Source organism: Eucyclogobius newberryi, unplaced genomic scaffold, assembly GCF_026437365.1.
Source record: "Eucyclogobius newberryi isolate DKJ021-1_F unplaced genomic scaffold, fEucNew1.0.hap1 SCAF_15, whole genome shotgun sequence".
Taxonomy (NCBI): domain Eukaryota; kingdom Metazoa; phylum Chordata; class Actinopteri; order Gobiiformes; family Gobiidae; genus Eucyclogobius; species Eucyclogobius newberryi.
The window spans coordinates 19,929,279-19,949,181 of NW_027315779.1; the positions used below are offsets into that span (position 1 = coordinate 19,929,279).

The window sequence follows — 19,903 nt, forward strand, 5'->3', positions numbered from 1 at the left end:
TGTGTCTGTGTAGTTTGGTGTTAAATCAAGTACTGTAATCGTCTGGGATCCATTAGTTTGGAGCTATGGACCAATGTCAAACGTCTGCCCCCCGTCAACTCATGATCCTGGGCTGAGCTTTCCTATCTTCATTCCAACCTCTGTCAGTGTAGTGTTTCATATAATCAGGAAACTGACGCGATCATCAAACTGCAACTACAGATTTTCATTGCTGTTTAACACAATGCAATCTATATGTATGGTGAATTATTTTGGTAATAAAGCCAATGTTTATATTGTTACAAATGACTCTTTATTATTTACAATGTATTTACACGCAGGGCACAAGCCTTTTTCTACAGGACAGTTTAAGTCAGCTGCTCAGCTAAGAGTTACATACATCTAAAAATAAGACACTTGAGATAAATGAGTTGAATGAATAAAGCAGCATCTGGTATCTTTCAAAGATTCATCCAAAGAGGCCTGACGCTCCTCATTAGGTCCTTCATTGCATGTCTCTTAGACATTTAGCAGAGCTCACGGCTGTCAGAATGCTGTGCCGCTGAGCAGAGTGGTCACGTCCTGGTCCGACACGGCCTCCTGCTGCGTCACGCCCATGGCCTGAGACAAGTACACGGCAAGGAGGTGTTTGCACTGCCAAAATAAGACAAAATCATTCATGAAGGCCACCACATGGGCCATAGAGAAATGTGGAAAAAGCTGAGGACTCTTCATTTCATTTAAAAAGGGGTTATATTACATCTAACAACTTTAATGATGAATAATGAATAATGAAAAGTGTAGCCTTCAGCTGAGAGTCACACCTTTACAAATGATAAAAACATTCAATAGAAACTAATATTATTTAAACTATTTCATCTTACTATCAAAATTATGTCTGCTTGATCAAGCAGAGAAAACATTTAGCAAAAAATAATTCTAGAGAAATCATTGAATGCCAAATGTGTATCAATCAAGACAATATAGACACATGATGCTGAATATGCACCACACACAATTTACTTAGCTGAAAGTCCCTTGTTCTTGATGAGACCGTTTTATTTCCTGGTCAGTGTGAAAGCTCTGTGGGGCTGTATAGAAAAGAGCCGTACATTATTTCTAATTACAGAGATTAAGACCAAGCCAGCACTGTCAGATCTGATGAGCCGGCTGCCCGTAAAGCTCCACTTCTCTAGAATCACTGCTCATTTATCTGGAGCAACTCTCTTTCTCACACTGGTTTTAGCCACATCCTCGGGGGAAATCTGAGTTTCTGATATTTGGTTGGACGGCAGGGGTCATCGCTGGAAAAACATTTGGAGTTCACAAACAGCCAGTCAGAGCAGAAACGCCCCACGGAGGATGGACAGAAACGGGACCCATCCACACACACAGTGCACACATGGGACACAGACTGGAGCAGCGCCGGCCCAGGAAACACAGCTCACTGGTACCAGACAAAACTCCTGCCCGATGTCAGAGTGCAACTGGATGGCGCCATTTTTTTATCTAAACATGTGCCGGCTCCTGTAGCAGAACTCATTTGGGGATCGGCTCCATTTTTTCTCCATTGGTTCTTTCCTAACTCAGCAAATCATTTCACTGATGTCCTTCCTGAAAATGTGTATATATGAACAATCCAAGCATTGGCTCTTCATTTCAGTCATTATTAGTATTTTCTTTTTTGCATTTTGTTTGTATGCGACCGTCATGACTCACCAGCAGTCCTTCATTTCGGCGGAGAACGGTGTACGCAAAGGCCGGACAAGAGCAGAAGTGACAGGACACGAAGCAAATGTACATCCGACCAGAGCCTCCAGTAACCTGAAATCAGAAATATAGGCTAAAGTTACGTTACAGCAGCATATGTTAACAGTAGGGGCGTTTTCATCATTTGTAACTACACCATGACAGGAGTGAAAACAGCAGATTGATAGATGATGTAGCCTACAGCTCACACTTCAGCCCTGGAGGTCCTTTTGTTCTTCACTGGAACATTTATACATCTGTTGTTCTTGCTGTTAAAAATAATATACCTCATATTTTTTTTATCAAGACAATAATGCTTGAAAAGTTGAGTTGCAAATGATTGACTTGTGACATTACGCGTCATTAAACTTAGGACAAGTTACAGGTCAAATCGGTGAGGAGAGGAGTCCAGACACAGAAAAACAATAATTTCCAATAATAAATACCAGTAAATGATTGTCAAAATGATACATAACACACAATAATACCATGGAGACAAGCAGGAGGCAGACCCCCAACCAAAAAAGTTACATTGTGTACCTTTTGCGTAATTCATATAAGTTGTGTAAATTAAACTGTTGCCATATTTGTTGTACTGGTGCCTGGAAAGTCCATTGAAGAAGCAGCGAGTTGCTCCATTTGTGTATCAATCATATAGTGTTGAACATTTAAAACAGTCCAACATGCTTATGTGACGTGAATAAAAATTGAGACTGTAAAAATTGAGACTGTAAAAGGTCATGCAGTGAACATACACTTATTTTAAGTCGCTAGTTTTATATTTTGCCAACAGCGAGCCAGGTCCATTGTGCTACAGGGTTAGACGGGAATGTTCTGGGACAGTGCCGGGGGATTCTTAGTAAATGGATACAGGGTGCACAATCTGCACTGTCCCTGCCAACTCAAGACTTCATTCATTCATTTTACCAAAGAAATTCTAATCAAACATTTAGTGACTGACATTTCGGTAACTAAAAAGGGTTGGTTTTGGAAGACGCTTTACCATTGAAATATTACTGTTATAGTTTATATTTCTGTATGAATTCCAAAATAGAACCTTATGTTGGTTAATTTATCATTATGAATTAATTCTATCTTAAATCTATGGTTAATATATTGAAGAGATGCAAGGAGGCTTTTTTTTCTGAACCCAGTGTACTGTACGTGTACGTGTGCGTGTGGCTTTTCAAACAGACATTGATTAAGCTCTCGTCTTCATGCCCCTGACACATGAGAACATTAGCTCTGAGGATTAGCTCGACAGTGCTAATAACTAATGCCTCCCACAATGGTAGCGCTGGCTCCATTATTCTGCACAGGGCCCATAAATCAGCTCTGCTTGTGACCTAAAGAGGCAACACTAGCTCATCTGTTAAAACTGTCCCTTCATTTGAAGCGGCGCACATGCCACAATTACATGGACTGGGCCGTTTGCTGATATGAATACGGCCAAGATTAGCATAAAGGCGCTGGAGCTTGGGCCAAACCTCTACAGAAACGGGTTAGTTTAAAAACAGATCACACTCTGGCTCTGCGGCAGCTCAAGGGTTTTCCTCAACATGTCACTAAATCAGCCGCTGCCGTTTGGCCCAAGGAAAAAAACAATCTCATTCACAGAAGACGGCTTGTCGGGATACTGCCAAAGTCAAAGAGCTTCTATGGAGCCGCTGCTCGCTGCTAACAGAAATATAAACTGGACAAGAGGAATTCATCATCCCTGGAGCTGTTGATTGAATGAAAAGGAATGAAAAGGAGAAATGTCAATCTTAATAGGAATTTCCTGGTTAAATTTGTAATACTCTGTGTTATTCAGACGTAATAGTTAGTTTGAGTACTTCCTCAAAAGATAGTGAAAAGAAAGATCTTTTCTTCTAAAAAGGTAGGTACATCTAAAGATGGTTGAATAGCAGTAGAACGCTTTAACATGTAAACTTGGTAATAATGTAATAATAAGTGCAGTAATTAATTGATTGCAGTAATAGGTGCCATTTTATTTAAAGATGCACTATGTAACTTTTCTGGTGTTATTGTTACTGGAACTCCACAGTTTGGCTAACTTGTTCTAACTAGTTCTAACTTGCATTTTTTTTCAATTACAGTTGTTTTCTCAAATCCCAGCAGTCAAATGTCACACTCATGAGGTATTCAGCCGCTGGAAATGGGAGGAAAATAACTACTAGAAAATAGAAACAGAAAATAGTGAAGAACAAGGATCAGATTTGGTAATCAATCAAATACTAAAAATAGGAAGGAAATCTTGTATTGCTAGAGTTACAATGGCCGATTTGACCTGATACCTAATGTCGAGGCAGCTGGATGTCCAGATTCAGACAATCGTACAATCACAATGTTCCTGACAATAATTGCAGCGATGAACGGCCTTTCCTGTAAGGCGGCTTTTCTTATGGAGTCACACATGTACCAAAAATCTCGAACATAAATATGCCTTCAAGCTCTCCTTTAACACTTTTTAGCTCACAATCTCCAAAACAGATGCATCACTTGCAACCAACAGTTCATATTGAATGATGAGGTTTCTTGAATTGATAGAATGGATTTCAAACCATTAAAATCAATATAACTTTTTTTTCCTTAACCCCTGTAGGGGAGTTGAATACACCATTCACAAACCTAAAAGAACAAAGTTGAATGTAATTTAAAAACTAAAAGGATATTATTATTATTTTCATTCTAAAGAAAAACAGGAAAGACTCTTGGATGCATTTTTCCAGAAATAATGAATGAAACAGGACATAAAATTTCAAAGCAACGTCAAAACAAAGGAATTGTGAGAAACAAGTGTCCACTAAAAGGCTAATTTTAGCCTCATTGTATTGTACAGTTCCTTTTATGAGTTTTCACAGAGACCTGAAAGAGTTTACAGGAACTCTGGGTCACAATGACCACAGGACTGGTTTGTCCTCCACAAGTTCATTGATTCTTTCATAAAATCTAGAGGCCTAATATTACAATGACTGTGACAGAAGTTTACATTTTGCCTGAAATTAATTCACCAATTTAAAACTGTCCAGAAAGTGAAATTAATTTATTGTAAATAATCAAAGTGGAACTAAGGCATTTATTTAGATTAAAAATAGCTCCTTACAAATTTTCGTGACTCAAACGTTATCAATAATAGTTTGACATTGACAAACCTGAAAGGTTGTGCGTCCACTTGGAGAGGAGAGACAGGTGACAGAGCGTTGATCGACCAAATCCAAAGCCTGGAGCGCACATGGGCCAAATACAAACTTCAGCCTGGGACAAACACATTACTGGGTTGATTTCCCTTAAAACCAAGAAGAGTTATCTGTAGAAACCTCAGAGAAGATTTCTTCACTCTTCTAATTTGATTTAATATGAAATAACCAAAATATGAATAGGTGAGTGTTTCCCAGTGTTATGCCGAGACCATGGCGGCACAAGCAATCCATATTTGAATCGAATCATTGTTTTTGATTAATAATTAATGTTCTGATCAAAAAAGGACTGATTATTACACAATAGAGTCACTAATATGTTTTTGACAATAGTACAAGTATAAAATATAATTTGTTTGACCAATTTTTGTTTGCTTGTTTTTAGAAAATGGGGGGGAAATGAGAAACACTGTAGGATATTAATAAATAAACAATAAATTATGTAATTTTGCTTTAAAAAAAAATACTTACGCAATCAGCATGTCATCAGGAACTGTAAACACAAATGTAGAGGACGTTACTACTAAAATCACTACAATAGCGCCTCCTAAAGCAACATTAATGCACTACACCAACTTTACTGCCAAACATGGTAGTTTGGATCAGAGAGATAGGAAAATAATAAGGTCTAAATGGATTAAATATAACCACAAAAGTAACATCAATACATTTAAAGTAGAACAACAAGTGCTTGGGCGCTACTCGTCAGAATTGTTAGGCTTTATTGATACTAACCAAATGCGCAATAAGCATTAAAAGGTAGATTTGTTACCGCGTAGAGTACATACTTTGAGATGTTTCCTGGTATATCTTCTGAATGTCCGTGAAGAGTTGTTCTGCTACCGACGGCAAAAAGGAAGAATGCATTTTGTTTTGAGAGAAGACGCGCTCACCGGAAGTAGCTTTTAGGGGACCAATAGTGTTCAAGCAAAACATGGAAACTTCCCGTTTTGTTTCATATGTCAAAATAAGACTTCTCTGAACGCTTCCTCTTATTTTTATTGCAATGTGTGAAAATATAGCGCCACAAACATATATAGCTTGTGCTTGCACCATTAATTTGACTTTAAAATAATGTAACACATTCCAGATGATTACAACTGAAGCTTTTTCTACTATGTAACACATAAGGGCAAGTTTCATCAAGGAGTACAATACAGAGACAAGCTTTTACGTGGTGAACTGATCCACTTTATTTGATTGGTCTGAACTTTTGTGTAAGAGGGTGATAGGATACATTGTGCATACAAACAGCTGTTCAACATCATAAGATACAGGGGTTTCCAAGTCTCAATTTTAAAAGACAAAAGTCACCATTTTATCCTGTTACAGTGCTGAAGAGTTTATTCTAAATTCAATTTCGACTTAATTTCAGATTTTCTTTTAAGATTCAAGTTTGTAAACTTTTTTTGTCCTTGTAAACACTTAACATCCAATCCACAGAAAGGATGTTTGACAAGATGCGGAGGATCACAGGAAAATAACGTTCTATGACAAATGACTCCAATCAAGAATGGATTTATGCAGACTATAACGAAGCAAGTGAGTTAAGTGCAAGTTTAAAAAAAAATCAATTAATATGTTGACCTAGCATACTTCAATTTTAGCGATAGACTTGTTGACAAAAGCAGACTGGTCATAGGAATGATAGACTATGACTGTTTATTCTGACGACTTAACTGTACCATACACATAAAAAAACTAATTGTGATGTGAGTGCGCACTAATAAAATAATGTACCAACTACAAGGAAAGACAGAAGTTAAAACAAACAGGTTTATGTGTGTGGTGAAGAGACATTAAAGCACATCTTAATATACTCCTGTCCCGGAGGTTGAATAAGTTACACAGCAGGTAGTATGCTTCTTGTTGTCAAAAGCTACAAAGCAAAAAAGTGCAACAATGGTGCAGACCATTCTTAATGTTTGGTTAATTTTTGTCTTTTAAGTAGCAGAAAGACAATTTTAATCTAGTTCAGATTTTTTTTATCTGGACCGTATAAAAAAGGGATTACAAAACAAAAGAAGGACATCAAACTCCAATGAAGATCTCTGAGGAAAATTAAAGCTGCCTTCTTTCTCAAGTCACAAGGCATGGCAAAACAGCTTTGAAATATTCTGACATGTGTATTTACCATGAAAGTGTACGGTAAATTCCTGATAGCTTGGAAAACAGAGAGCCCGCTGCATGTGACAACAAAGAAAAACGATTGGCTCACTTTTGTTATTTGTATGGGGCCCAGAAGTAGTCATTAGGGTGTTAAGCTTATACCAGGCATTAACCTTTCTGTCACCAGTGTTCACAAATATTTGTCAACAATGGGTGAGTAGTTGCCTCTACTATCGATACGTTCACCTCCCCCATGTTGTGACATTAACCAGTTCCCATATGAAAGGCAGTCAGTTTTGCCCGTTCATGTCCAGAGAGTTCAGGCTCTGGTGGTGCAACTTCTGCTCCACTTCAGTTCAAGTATGACCCACAGGAGCAGCCGTTTGCGTCGCTGCGGTTCAGTCCACAGTGGCTTCAGCTGACGTGCGCGGCTGACTGGGAGAGACTTGCTGAGATATTACCCATTCACATCCCATTTAAGTGGATCATTTAAAAGCAACATTAAAAAAGAAATAATCAAGTTAAGAAAAACACTGCAAAAGGTTACTCTATTTACATACAACGATTTTCCTAAAGACAAGGTATATTTTCACAGAAATAAAATGTTGAAATTGTCTCTTATGTTTTTTACACAAGTGAAGTTCTTCCTCTAATGTCTTCCCCTCATGTTTTCTTCCAACCGGACAAGCTGGTTATGTTCTCAAGTCGGTAGAACCCCACTTGTCACATGCTACTGCTGGTAAATGGTGCCAACATCCAGGGGGCGACATAGCACCAAAAATATAAATGACACCACCCCCATTTACTGGCCACACTTGCCAATGAGCAGGTTAATTCTGGGAGAGAGAGGGGCGACTGACTGCAGCAAAGACTGTTTAAAACAAGGGCTTTCTGATGTGGAGCTCAGTCATCACTGTCGGACAGAGTCTCATATTGCTCAGACAGCAGAGAGGGCCAGGCACGCTGCTGGGCCACAGTAGGCGCTCCTGAGGACAATGACTGCTGCTGTTGTTGCTGCTGCTGCTGCTGCTGCTGTTGTTGTTGTTGTTGTTGTTGTTGTTGTTGTTGTTGTTGTTGTTGCTGCTGCCCTTGGATAGAAGGGGATGCTATGGATGTCGGAGGCGTGCTGCTCAGGATACGCATGGTCAGTGGGTTGTATGGAAACTGCATGGAGCCTGACAGAGATGGAGACATGTGCAACAATTAACTCATTAACTCAAACTAACAATTATCAAGCTTTACAAAATACTATTTAATCAAAAAACAACAAATAATGGGTTAAAGTACAATAAACTACATAATAAAATACAATTTTACCTGAATAAAATCATTACTTATCAAAAGGGCTAAATCAGGGCCGATGAAAGCCGACCTTTTAACAGGATGTTCAAACTATGGCTTGGAAGTCAAATGGAAATACCTGAAGTTACCTTGCGTTCTAGTACAGGGCCCAGGACCTGTTACCAAGAAGATCTGCCCCAACAGAAAGTGACCCAGCTTCTAATTAACCAGACTTTACCCCTAAATTCTCTCTCAAACCCTCTTAATCAGCTTGGTAGTACAAACCTTTGAACAGGACAACAATTTTAGGATTAAACTGAGTGCTCACCTGTGGAGGAGGGTCGTTCTTCCCAGTTCCACTGTGTTTGGGCTTGGTTCTGTCTGTGGTAATCCCCTTCAGAGTGGACAGAGGAAACAGAGGAGGGGCGTTCTCCTCCCCCATAGGCCATACCCAGGCTAGGCGACTTGGATTTTCTACTACCAGCTTTACCTTGAAGCTTTTGCTTAGCTATAGAAGAAGCAAAAAGTCCATTATACATTTCCAAACGGCAGCCTAGAATAGATTGCACAATTGGATTGAGTCCAGCCTTACCCATACTTGGTGATGGTGTGGCCTCTTGGCGGTTGTCGTTGTTTGAGCCCTGTGTGCCGATGCCAGACTGAGACAGCACTCCTCCCTGATGCTCCTCCGGCCTCTCCTCCAGGTTACCCATTAAAGCCTTACGGATAATGTCCTCCAAGCCGAGGTTACTGGCTGGATCACTGAATGACTGACTCCGCAGGTTGATACTACCTACAAAAATACATTTTACATGGACATTTAAGAGAGGTTATCAACAATCTAATCACAAATGCTTAAGACCTATGTTTACTTACTTGAAGTGGTAACAGCCGGTAAATTGAATATTTCAGTCCCTGGTTGTGCATTTCCTGGAAAATGATTTAATATGATTGTTTAAAAGAACACAAAGCAGGGGGCAATACTTTATGAATGCTCAGTTAATAGCAAGGAAACAAACAGGAAGAGATGTGTATGCATTTGTTAAAACTGGCCAGTGATGGTGGACATTAGTTGGAAGGAAAAGAACATTAAGCCCCACTTACCAACATCAGAATCACCGACACCAGAAGTGGAGTTCAACTTACGAAAGATCTCCTGTTTTTTTGATTTAACCATAGGTGAAGTGTTTTCCAGCTTGGTAAAGAAGGAAGGTAAATAGCTGACACTCCCTGGAGACCGTGAATCACTCCTGGATGATGAGGACAAATTTGAATGTTTTCATTTAAAGCATCTTAAGGAATGTGTTCACTCTAGACCAAAATTTACCATACCGAATGTCAGGGTTGTCAGCCTCTCTTCTCTGGGGTGGGGGCGCCTCCTGTTTATCCATGACTTGGTAGCTTTGGGGTGGGGAAATTGGTTCATAGTTCTCCATTTGCCTGCCCCCTCGATCTGGGGACTTGCCAGTTCTAGGAAGAAATCAGTGAGGTACAAATGATGATTAACACCAATCAGAGGTTTCAGGGGTTGCCATTCTTCATACCTAGATCTGGGTTTTTCAGGGGCGTTCTCTGGAGAGACTCTGCTGGAGGGCCTCTGGTGGAAAGGCGGGTGGTTGTCTGGACTGTAGCGACTGGGCACTTTGGGCCGACCCGAGGACATGGTGGAGACCCCGCTCTGGAATGTAGCGGATGGTGCAGAGGAGGATGGGGGCGGGTCTTGGTTTCGAGCAAAGTCTTGTGTTATAATATGCTGAGGATTTAAAAGAATTACAATTATTATAAGATCATAATGAAACAAATATTTGTCAAACACATAAGTGTGTGTCTTACTGAGATGTGATCAGCTAAGGTCATCATGCGCGTGTGAGTTTTGGCGACTGGGTAGCTGTCTGTTTGAGAGGACGGGGGCAGCTGAGGTGGTTCCCCTTGTTGCCGGTAACGACTCATGTCATAGCCACGCATGCCAGCTGATGGAGACAGATAGTAGAGTGAGAGTGTCTGGGTGAGTTAAGGACTGATGAGACAGGAATAAGCCTTGAACCCGGAGCCACTGATCTGCTTTTTAGTGCACCTGGCAGCAGTAGAAGTGTAAGCAGTCTCTGGTGACTGGACTAGAGGAGGGAATGTGGCCTGGCACACTCCAATGACAAGGTTAGCAAGTTAAGACACATAAGTTATGGAATATTTACTTCACAAGCAGCTAAATTTAGCATCAGATCAGATGAACTCTGAACTTAAAAAACATGACTCCTTCCAAGAATTAACTATCACTCCTGTGTTTATACCTGCAGCCTGCTGTTGACCATCCTCTGATTTATCTGGCTGGGTTTGGATCGGAGAACTGGCAGGACTTATGACCTCAATTGCTCCTCCACTAGGATTGTCATAGCGACTGGATGACACTATAGAAATATAAACAGGTTAAATATAGCATCTTTATAATTATGTATGTGCTGGTGCATAGTAGGCCTGTCACAATAATTAATTAATAATAGCAGACCAATTTACCGCTCTCAATATTTATTCTACGTACTTTCAAATTAAAACTGGTAGGGTATAGTATGTTGCATGTGCACCTACTGGTTTAACCCTCGTCTGGATGACCCAAAGGCGTCTAGTTAAATGCCTTCCCCCTCCCTTCACAACATGAAAACGTTTTCTTAAAAATGTTTGTTTTAGTTATTTTATATTTAAGAAAAAAAGTGTTTTCATACACTATCTTTGAGGGTTTATAAGTACCTACAAACAGTAGCTGGGTAGGGCTGCAGTCAATATTTTATACCAACATGTTTACTTCACATCTTAGGGCACTGATGCATAATGTTTATCAAATGTGTTAGAAAACTTTTACACACCCTACCGTTATCATATCTATTACTCATTATAGATACCAACTACAAAAATATTTCTTTGTGCCATTTATTGCACCTCATTTTATCTTTGATAAGGCTTATTTAGAAAACGGTTTACTTGCTAAAGTCTTTAATATCATCGTTTATATTATTTTCTTTGGCAATTTATATATTATTATATTGCACTTCTTATTGTGACAGGCCTAGTTTTTATAAACACTGGTTTGGTATTTTAGACTCACTGTTGCTGGATGAGTCGGAGCTTTGGGACCCTCGCTCTCTGTTGTCTTTGTCTGAGGCAATCTGGCGAGTGATGATGACATCAATGAAGTTGGCAGCTGTGATAGTAGTCTTCCCACGAGTTCGAAGTTCCTCTTCTATGCGAGACTTGGAGTTCTGGGAGCCCTTCTCTTTGCCCGGGACACCAGGTGCATCTGGGTAAGCAGCGTGGGGCTTTCCCCCTGGCAAAGACATAGGGTAAGGTGAATGCATGGGCCGCCTCTCTGCCTCTTGTTGTTGCTGTTGCTGCTGTTGTTGTTGCTGCTGCTGCTGCTGCTGCTGCTGCTGCTGTTGCTGCTGTTGCTGATGCTGTTGCTGATGCTGCTGCTGCTGCTGCTGCTGCTGCTGTTGCTGCAGCTGCTGCTGCTGTTGCTGCAGTTGCTGAAGTTGCTGCTGCTGTTGCTGCAGTTGCTGAAGTTGCTGCTGCTGTTGCTGCAGTTGCTGCTGCTGCTCAGAGAAGTTGGCTGCCCGTCGAACGGACATGTCATCATCCTGGTCATGTTTGATCTCCTTCACTTTAGACACCTCCATTTGTGGAGCGGAAGCTGCAGCATCCACTAATGCTGCCAAAGCATCAGCCGCTGTGCTGTAACGAGAGCTGCTCTGGGCAGCCGTGGTCACTACAGTAGGCCTAAGGAAACAAACAAAGCTGAGATGTGACCCCAATCAGCTATACCTGTCGAGTGTTAAGAAGTGAACTTACATCAGAGATGTGATGACACTCTTGCCCTGGAAAATACTAGGTCTCTGTTGAACAACTACATCCTGTGTCCTGAGTGAAGGAGAAGATGAGTGTAAATATCCACGACTCCCTGGCCGGCCGGGCTGTTCACCTGGAACTAAACATTTAACAAGTTAAAATAGAAAATGAACTCACTCAAAAAAGTACTTATGCATAGGTAAAACCTGACCTGTGCGCATGTATTCAGCAGCTCGCTCTCGTTCCCTCTCCCTCTGTTCTCGTTCCCGCTCTTTCTCGTGCTGCTCCCTGTCACGCTCCCTGTCACGCTCCCTGTCACGCTCCCTGTCACGCTCCCGCTCTCTCTCCCTTTCTGCATTGGCAGCTGCAGCTGCTGCCAGGTGAGCCGGATGGCCTGAAAATAGAAGTAAAAAATGTCACACAATGTCTAAATATATTGCTTGAGTAGGATCTCTGGAGTTTATTTATATTGTGTTATTCAGGCATGCACACTATAAAAACATATTTTCCCTTTCTTCCATTTCGAAACTATTAAATGAGAAAGGTACATAGAAAAAGTAGAAAAGACTTGTTTTGCAGTTGTAACACAAAAGTATTTTAAAATGCAGCTGGATTCTTTTTGATCGAAGACACTCGTCTTGGACAGCCCTTTAGACCAACCTCACAGACCAGAGGCCAGTTCAGGGTGTGCTCTTTTAGACGAGTGAAGAACATGGATGGAGTGAGGGAAGCACAAGAGGGTAGGGTTGGGAGAGGTTGGGGTCCTCACCTGACTGAATGGAGGATTGGTTGAAAGCCCTAGGAGGGAAAGGGGGCTGAGGTCCAGGGAGGAAGGCGAAGCGCTCCAAAGTGGGAGTACCTGTTCCCCCAGGGTGAGGCAACAGGATAGTTGGAGACATCTGGGCTAGATCAATAATCCCTTTTACAGACAGAAGCAAAGGGCCAACGGTGAACAACATGAACCAATCGATCAATTTCTGAATGTATGAACACCGCATACACTTAACCTTCCTCTATTAGTTCTCCCAATACAAAAGCAACAGGGCTGCAGTGTAGAATAGTGGTCAACTTGTAACAGGGCAACCACAAAAGACCACACCCAATCCATAAATTGAGTAATAGCCAATAGGTTGCAGCCCAATAAATAGCGCAAATCTGGAAATGTGTCTGGTCATTTGCTTCTGGGCGTCTGGAAAAGGTAGCCACTACTTCACGAGCACACAGCCTGCATACTACAGCTCTCCCCGCCTTTGGCCGCATGTGCAGGTCTAAGCTGGGCCATACCTCTCGTAGCAGCTGGATATGGGATAACTGGCTGTTCCCGTGGAGACAAGCAGCGGGCCATGTCCGGCCGAGGGATAACTTGCATCTGCTGCGATGTGATGTAATCGTTAAGAATGGTCTGCCGGGTGTTCTCCATTGTGTAGAGCTGGTAGTTGTTATGGAAACCTGATGGGGAGGGCTGTCTCTGGAACATGAATGCTGCTGTAGAGTAGACAGAAAGACAACAAAAAACACTTCATTTATGAACTGTTGAGCTACATATTTAATGCTAATGTCAATGGTTTCTGTGTGTATTGTACCAGGGTCCAGCACTCTATGAAAACCTATAGAAGGGTCCAGATGTGGAGGCAGGTGTGCGCGGTACACTTCTCCTGGAACTGACCGATGGTCAAAGGGACTATGAGAAGCAACTGGGTCACTACTGGACACTGGTGACTTGGTTGGGATGCTTTCCCTCTGCGTTGGTGTTATAGCACGCTTTCGTTCATGTTGCGCAGACTTGGAAGAGGTCATACCACCTTCAAGGACATAGAAAAGGAGTGACTTACATACCATGTACATAGTTTGCCCTACACTTATGATTAAAAAGCTTGAAACGCTTGGATTACCTTCTCGGCCCAGCATAGGCGAGCCCCTGGACATGGAACTGGTGCTGTAGTTGACAGGGGTTCTCCGAGCATTGGAGTCTTCGTACATGCCGGGACTGAGTTGGGATTTGTTGGTCTCTTGGTTAGTAGAGCGCAGTACAGATGTAGAGTTGACCGCACTCTGCCTTATAGACTTGCTCTCCTCATACTTTGCTCGCTCCATTGGATCCATTGGAGGCATGCCATGGGGAAGCTTATTTGGACTAGTAATAAGGGACTTGACATTGTGCTTGATAGTAGGCTGGTTTAGATGATGCTGGAAAAAAAATCAGACATGTGTTCTTTTTTTAAAAGCACAAAACTACATCTTTCAAGACTAAACTTTTAAGTTTACCTCCATGCTTCTTCTGTCCGAAATCTCTGGTGTCTTGCAGCAGTCAGGACCTGACTCTTGACGAGGAATTTCATGAATGGAACGCCCCAGTTCCTTGATTGTATTTACTCCCTCATAGGGTTTTCCTTTCCCAATACCACCTTCAAAAGACCGTATGGGAGGGCTCTCTCTTTTGAGCTGTTTTCCATATTTCATGGCGTCTTCATAAGCCTCAGCAGATGTTCTAGGTGTTCCTAAAACATAATTTTGATTATGTTTTAGGATGTTTTTTGAATATATATGAAATAATTCATACAAGTGAATTAGTGAAAGACTACCTTGCATGATAGATCCAGGGATTAAATGTCGGTCTTTTTCTCCATGAAGGGCTTCTCTTGGTAAGGCTCTGGTAAGTAAACCTGTGAAAAAAATTAAATGCACAATATACAATTTTGCTTGAAATCGCATGAAATTGCATGTGTCAAATATTAAAATGGGTGAATCATATTTATATATCTGGTGAAATACCTTCAAATGGAGCATCTCTGCCAGGGTGTCCTCTGATCAAGGATCCCTCCATCATGTCATAAGGTCGCTTCAGCTCATGGCCAGTCCGTGGGCTACGAGTGCTTTCTCTTGGGTTCTTGATGGCTTTTCAGAAATTAACATTATTACAATAGATTACAATCAAATATGAAGGATCTTTGTTGAATGGACTGCTGTATAATAAATTTACCATCATAAGAAAGTATGTGGCCACTTTTGCCTTCGTAAATGACATGAGCTTTGGCCAATTCTCCACGAGCCTTTTCGGGACTGTTTAGGTCCTCTGCAGCCAGCTTTTGCATCCCACCCTTCAGCTGAAGATCAGCTGCAGTGCTAGACTGGGGCAAAGCTGGGATGCCCTACATAAAAAGAACATGTGAACACAAATAATCCCATGCTAAGTTTCAACTCTCTATTAAAAAGAGATCCGTACCTGTGTGATAGATCCTTTGAAAGGCATCCCATCACCCATCTTCGGGTTTCCTTGAGACAACAAACGGGAATGAGAAATTAGTTCTTCGAGTTAAAAAGATTGTGTCTTTCACAATTAGTATCCATTATTACCAGGTTTGTTAGGATCCTGTTGACGAGGCAGACCCAAAGATATGGAGCCCACAGAGCTCTTTGTTACTTCTGGCCCATAGACGGCATGGGATGGCAAGTAAGTACCAGGAGTTCCCTGTGGAAAACACCACTCTATTACAAAGACTAAAAACTTAAATAACGTACAAAAAGTCAGAGGACAAGCTGTTGTGGCAAATACTATGTAGATTTATTTTTTACCTGTGAAATGGAGCCACCCTGAATAAACGACGGTTTGTCAGTGGGCTTGGTGGTTGGAATGAGTGGGGGAGGCGAGGGAATGTTGGGTGGTCGACTGGGCCTACTCAGCGCCAAACGAACTCCATCAGGCACTTGGACAAGCTGGTTGGGGGAACCATGAAGTACTATAGAGGCATGAAGAACAACAACAAAAGATCAGGTACATGCATTATCGAAAAGAAAAGAGCAGCAGTTTGTTTGCAGAGACGTCATTGCTGGCTGTTACTGAACAAGCATCTCTATGATGAATTTGTAAACGTCTGGTGTTGGAAGACCGTGTCAAACATTGCCATTCATTGATTATGAATGGCAATGTTTGTTACATAGGGCATGTAAAATTCAGTCAAGAATTTAAACCCAAAGCTGAGTTTTGAGGAATAAAACTGTACATGCACAAAACTGATTTGCCACTGAAAATGGCAAATGTATAACATTTAAATGAAAGTAAAAACATGCATTTATCAAAGTATTGAAGCCTTTTGTCCTTTATGTCACTACGTATTGAGTAAATATAACCTGAAAATTACACAACATCAATATTGATAGATAAACCTTTGAACCAAAGGATGTTAGGAGTAATTAAAACAGAAAAAGGCAACAAAAGTTCAGATATGCCATGATTTTTCTGGGATCAGAAGGCTTTGCCAGCTCTTTGTATAAGCAGCATGGCATTTGTCAGTGTACTTCAGTTTAGCCCAACACTCAATATCTGTTAGCACAGAGCTGTCCCCCACAGACGAGGTCAGCCCCGCAGAACTCACCCACTGAAACATAGGTAATAAATCTGTTGGTGTCAAATCTAAGCAGCGTAATGACAGCCACTCTACTCCTCACAGCACTCAGACTAAAAGGTGCTAAAAGCTTTGCAAAAGACAATCCATAACCCTAACCACAACTGCATTCACAACTCCCCCATTCAAAGCCAAATGGCTAAACTATGGGTGTCAAACTGGAAACATGGAGTATCATCAAGTATGCCATCTACAAAATGCACCAGACACTGTACACACTTGAACACAGGCATTTAGTAATTTTATCAATAAGGGAAGATAAGTTCCCTTTCTACAATCTCACCATCTCTTTCAAGGATGGTGGGGCTGCGGGTATTGAATGGTTGTCTGCGCTCCAAGTCTGCATGATCTTGCCTCTGCTTGTCCTCCTGATGAGCCGACTCATGCACAGCCTTTATTTGATGCTGCAACATGGCATAGCCACTGATGGGCACACCACCAGGACCAAACGGACCAGAAACCTAGAGGGCGAAGGAAACAAAACAATTAAAATATTCAGCACTCAAAATTACTGCAAACTGTACAAGTATAAAAACCATTGTTGGGATGGAGGCTGCCCGTTGGTGCATCTGCTTGATGCTTGGTTGTTTGGGTGAAGAAACTAGTACAGACGAAGGGGGACTGAGTAATGAAGGCTTGTCCAAAGAGTATATCCTAAAGAGCAGGGTCATATTAAAAACAACAGAAACACTAGTCCAGTAAGCAAAAAATTATAGTAAACACTAAACAAACCTCTGTCTGTCTGGCTCCGCATCCACATCCTCATCCGCACTGCAGGTGGCACTGGAGTCATCATCAGAGTGAAGCTGCCTCTGCCTGTCACTGTCTCCCTTTTCCCCTTTATCTTTTGTTTCTGGCTCCACCTTGACCTGAACTTCTGCACTCTTCATGTCCATATCCTGAGGCTCCGTTTTGGGGTTGACATAAGCAGCCGCCCGGGCCTTCTCCTCCTGGGACTCTCGCTCACTCTCTGGGCTCTTTTCCTCCTTCACTCGCAGTTCTCCAAATGAGGATTCGGAAGTCTTATTAGCAGCCTGACCTTTGTCCTGGTCGGAGCATTGAGCGTCTCCTACAGTGCTGTCCACTCTTTTCGAGTCAGTGGACTTGGATGTGTCAGCCTGAGAGGGGGATGGGGCGCTCTCTGTATCAGAACTGTTGTCGGCACCTGATAAGGAAAGTCAAACAGTTAAGAGATACTGAAATTATGATATTCGCAAAGTCATTAAAGTTATTTGTATATCACTAGTTATTTGTATACAAATGAGAGAACTGTTCATATAATTTATTGCAGGTCAAGACCTCCCAAATGTCTTTTGACACTGAAATGATCTTATCTTGCTTTTAAAAAGGCTTCTCTCTGGCATATTGTCTACCACTGCAGTCGTTTCCATGGAGATGCTAGACCAGATGGTGCGTCTTTGCAAAACAAATTGCAAATGCATTAAATGTATCAAACTGAAAATCAGAAAAGCACAGTTGGCTTAGGGACTTCCTTGTGCGTGTGTGTGCAAATATACGCATATCTTTATAAAGGGCTACTGTATAATGTATATGATGGGACAATCTGCAGGCAGCCAATCACCAAGGCTTTCAAAGAGCAGTTTGGGTTTCCATGAGACAAAGGGAAAGTAAAATAAACATGGCAGAGAACTTTATGACCTCCCTTTGCTGCTATCATGGGAATTTCTTTTTATGTGAATTACATAAAAGTCTATGGCCAAATGAAGCAATCACAAGAATCAGAAAAATTATCCATATGCACAGGTTTGACCGTTTAATGGTATAGAAAACAATAAAAATGTAAGGTTCTGAGTCTGGGAAACTGACGAGTAGATTTTCTTTGTGTTCAGGTTTTTTGGAGTCTTCAAAGCCAAGACTGTTATGCAACAAGCTCCCCGGCCTGATAGTCCAAATGAGTTTAGATTATTTTCTCTTCCTCAAACAAGAATCTTTTATCTGATCTAGTTTGTCCTTGATAAAAATTCGTCACAATATTTTACTCTAAAACAAAAACATTAATCAAACTATGGGTCCCAAAGTATTCTCCTGTTAATATGTGACAATATTAATTTAGGTACAGTGCTAATCATAAACAGGTCAGTTGAATTATTTACAACAATTAATGATTATTTCAATGGGATTTTGTAAATTTAACTTTTATGAGCTGTTAAATGTTGGAGTAATCTTGTCCTGTATTCGACACTTGAATTCAGAAAATTCTGTTTCTTTCCAACTCCCAACTCCATCTGTAGTTTCGTTCTTTTGATTTACAAAAAATATATTTGAAAAATATATAAAATACAAGAAAAAAAACAGACTCCAGGTCAAAAGTGTAGGGTTCAAAATGTCACATTTAAAAAGCCATTTAAAAAAAGTAAATACAATAAAAATGTGAAATTTCACTATGAAGTTATGCTATTTTGAACGTGAAGTCAATTGGACCCATATCAATCATAAAGTAATTTTAGTTGTGGTTTATGACTAACACAATGTAAAATAATGATCTACGTAATACTAGGTCAAAAAAAAAGCTAGACAAACCACTGACCTTCACTGTCATCTGCGTTGTCTTCATCATCGTCAGGCGACGCTGTGGCTAGGCCTTCACCTTGAGCCCTATCCCGATCCCTGCCCTGAAAACAGACAGACAAGTATAATAATTACAGTGACCATCTAAATAGTACACTTAATAGACACAATAGAGAGAATTATACAGTGGACAATACCTGGTTATGCTGTTGAAGCAAGTTGTCCAGGTTGTGGCGCCTCTTGTAATTAAAATAGAAGTTCTTGCACTGTGCTTCACTTTTGGTGCCCACCATTTTTGCAATTGCTGTCCAGTCACGTCCATGCTCTACAAGGCCTGTAAAAATGCGACAAAAACATGAATTTGGGTTGCTGAAAATCAAGCGATTCCTGCATGTGCGTACTTATTTTTAATTTACCGCTGTTGCCTCAGTTATTGCTCCAAGTATGATTAAGCTTAATTAATAGTCCAAAATAAAGAGGAGCGGTGTCAATATTACTAAAACACTTACAACAGTCCACTGTAACACTTACAACAGTCTACTGTTGCTATGGTTGTCCGAAAGTCTTCTTGTATGGGACCAAGTCTAAGCTGTGCCTACAATCAGCTTTGATGGTCTCACTTTGACATCTCTCAGCAAACCCGCAGAGATCAGAGAACTTCCATTTACCTCTGACATGAAGCAGTCTACCATCTGAGTCCTGTGACTCTGACCTCCACCTCCTTAATCAACATAGAAGAGGCCACAATGCACCATGACAATTCTAATTTCAATTACAATTCTAAATTTAATTTGAAAGAAAATGTATGTAGTTTATGTA

General features: G+C 41.0%; 3 protein-coding genes across 3 annotated transcripts in view; 1 reads left to right on the top strand and 2 right to left on the bottom strand.

Moving 5' to 3' along the window:
* The window catches only part of LOC140361033 (polyubiquitin-C), a 73,037-nt gene that overhangs the window by 19,863 nt on the left and 33,271 nt on the right, over positions 1-19,903 (top strand). The window lies entirely within an intron of this gene.
* On the bottom strand, positions 126-5,845 carry zswim7 (zinc finger, SWIM-type containing 7). Its single transcript, XM_072446616.1, has 5 exons — positions 5,717-5,845; positions 5,400-5,421; positions 4,884-4,986; positions 1,699-1,803; positions 126-633 (listed from the first exon to the last, which is right to left on the bottom strand). The coding sequence occupies exons 1-5, from the start codon at positions 5,793-5,795 to the stop codon at positions 526-528; spliced, it is 417 nt and encodes a 138-aa protein (XP_072302717.1). The 5' UTR covers positions 5,796-5,845; the 3' UTR covers positions 126-525.
* ncor1 (nuclear receptor corepressor 1) overlaps positions 6,097-19,903 on the bottom strand; it is a 34,470-nt gene continuing 20,663 nt past the window's right edge. Inside the window, 27 exon segments of the mRNA XM_072446619.1 lie at positions 6,097-8,212; positions 8,647-8,826; positions 8,911-9,111; positions 9,195-9,248; positions 9,423-9,568; positions 9,651-9,788; positions 9,863-10,071; positions 10,152-10,288; positions 10,607-10,723; positions 11,416-12,083; positions 12,156-12,546; positions 12,922-13,071; positions 13,437-13,637; positions 13,736-13,954; positions 14,045-14,339; positions 14,418-14,650; positions 14,735-14,815; positions 14,925-15,047; positions 15,133-15,301; positions 15,376-15,425; positions 15,507-15,621; positions 15,726-15,889; positions 16,839-17,016; positions 17,092-17,209; positions 17,288-17,720; positions 19,104-19,188; positions 19,282-19,418. Of these exon segments, the coding sequence (XP_072302720.1) occupies positions 7,941-8,212; positions 8,647-8,826; positions 8,911-9,111; positions 9,195-9,248; positions 9,423-9,568; positions 9,651-9,788; positions 9,863-10,071; positions 10,152-10,288; positions 10,607-10,723; positions 11,416-12,083; positions 12,156-12,546; positions 12,922-13,071; positions 13,437-13,637; positions 13,736-13,954; positions 14,045-14,339; positions 14,418-14,650; positions 14,735-14,815; positions 14,925-15,047; positions 15,133-15,301; positions 15,376-15,425; positions 15,507-15,621; positions 15,726-15,889; positions 16,839-17,016; positions 17,092-17,209; positions 17,288-17,720; positions 19,104-19,188; positions 19,282-19,418 (5,264 nt within the window). The 3' untranslated portion in view covers positions 6,097-7,940.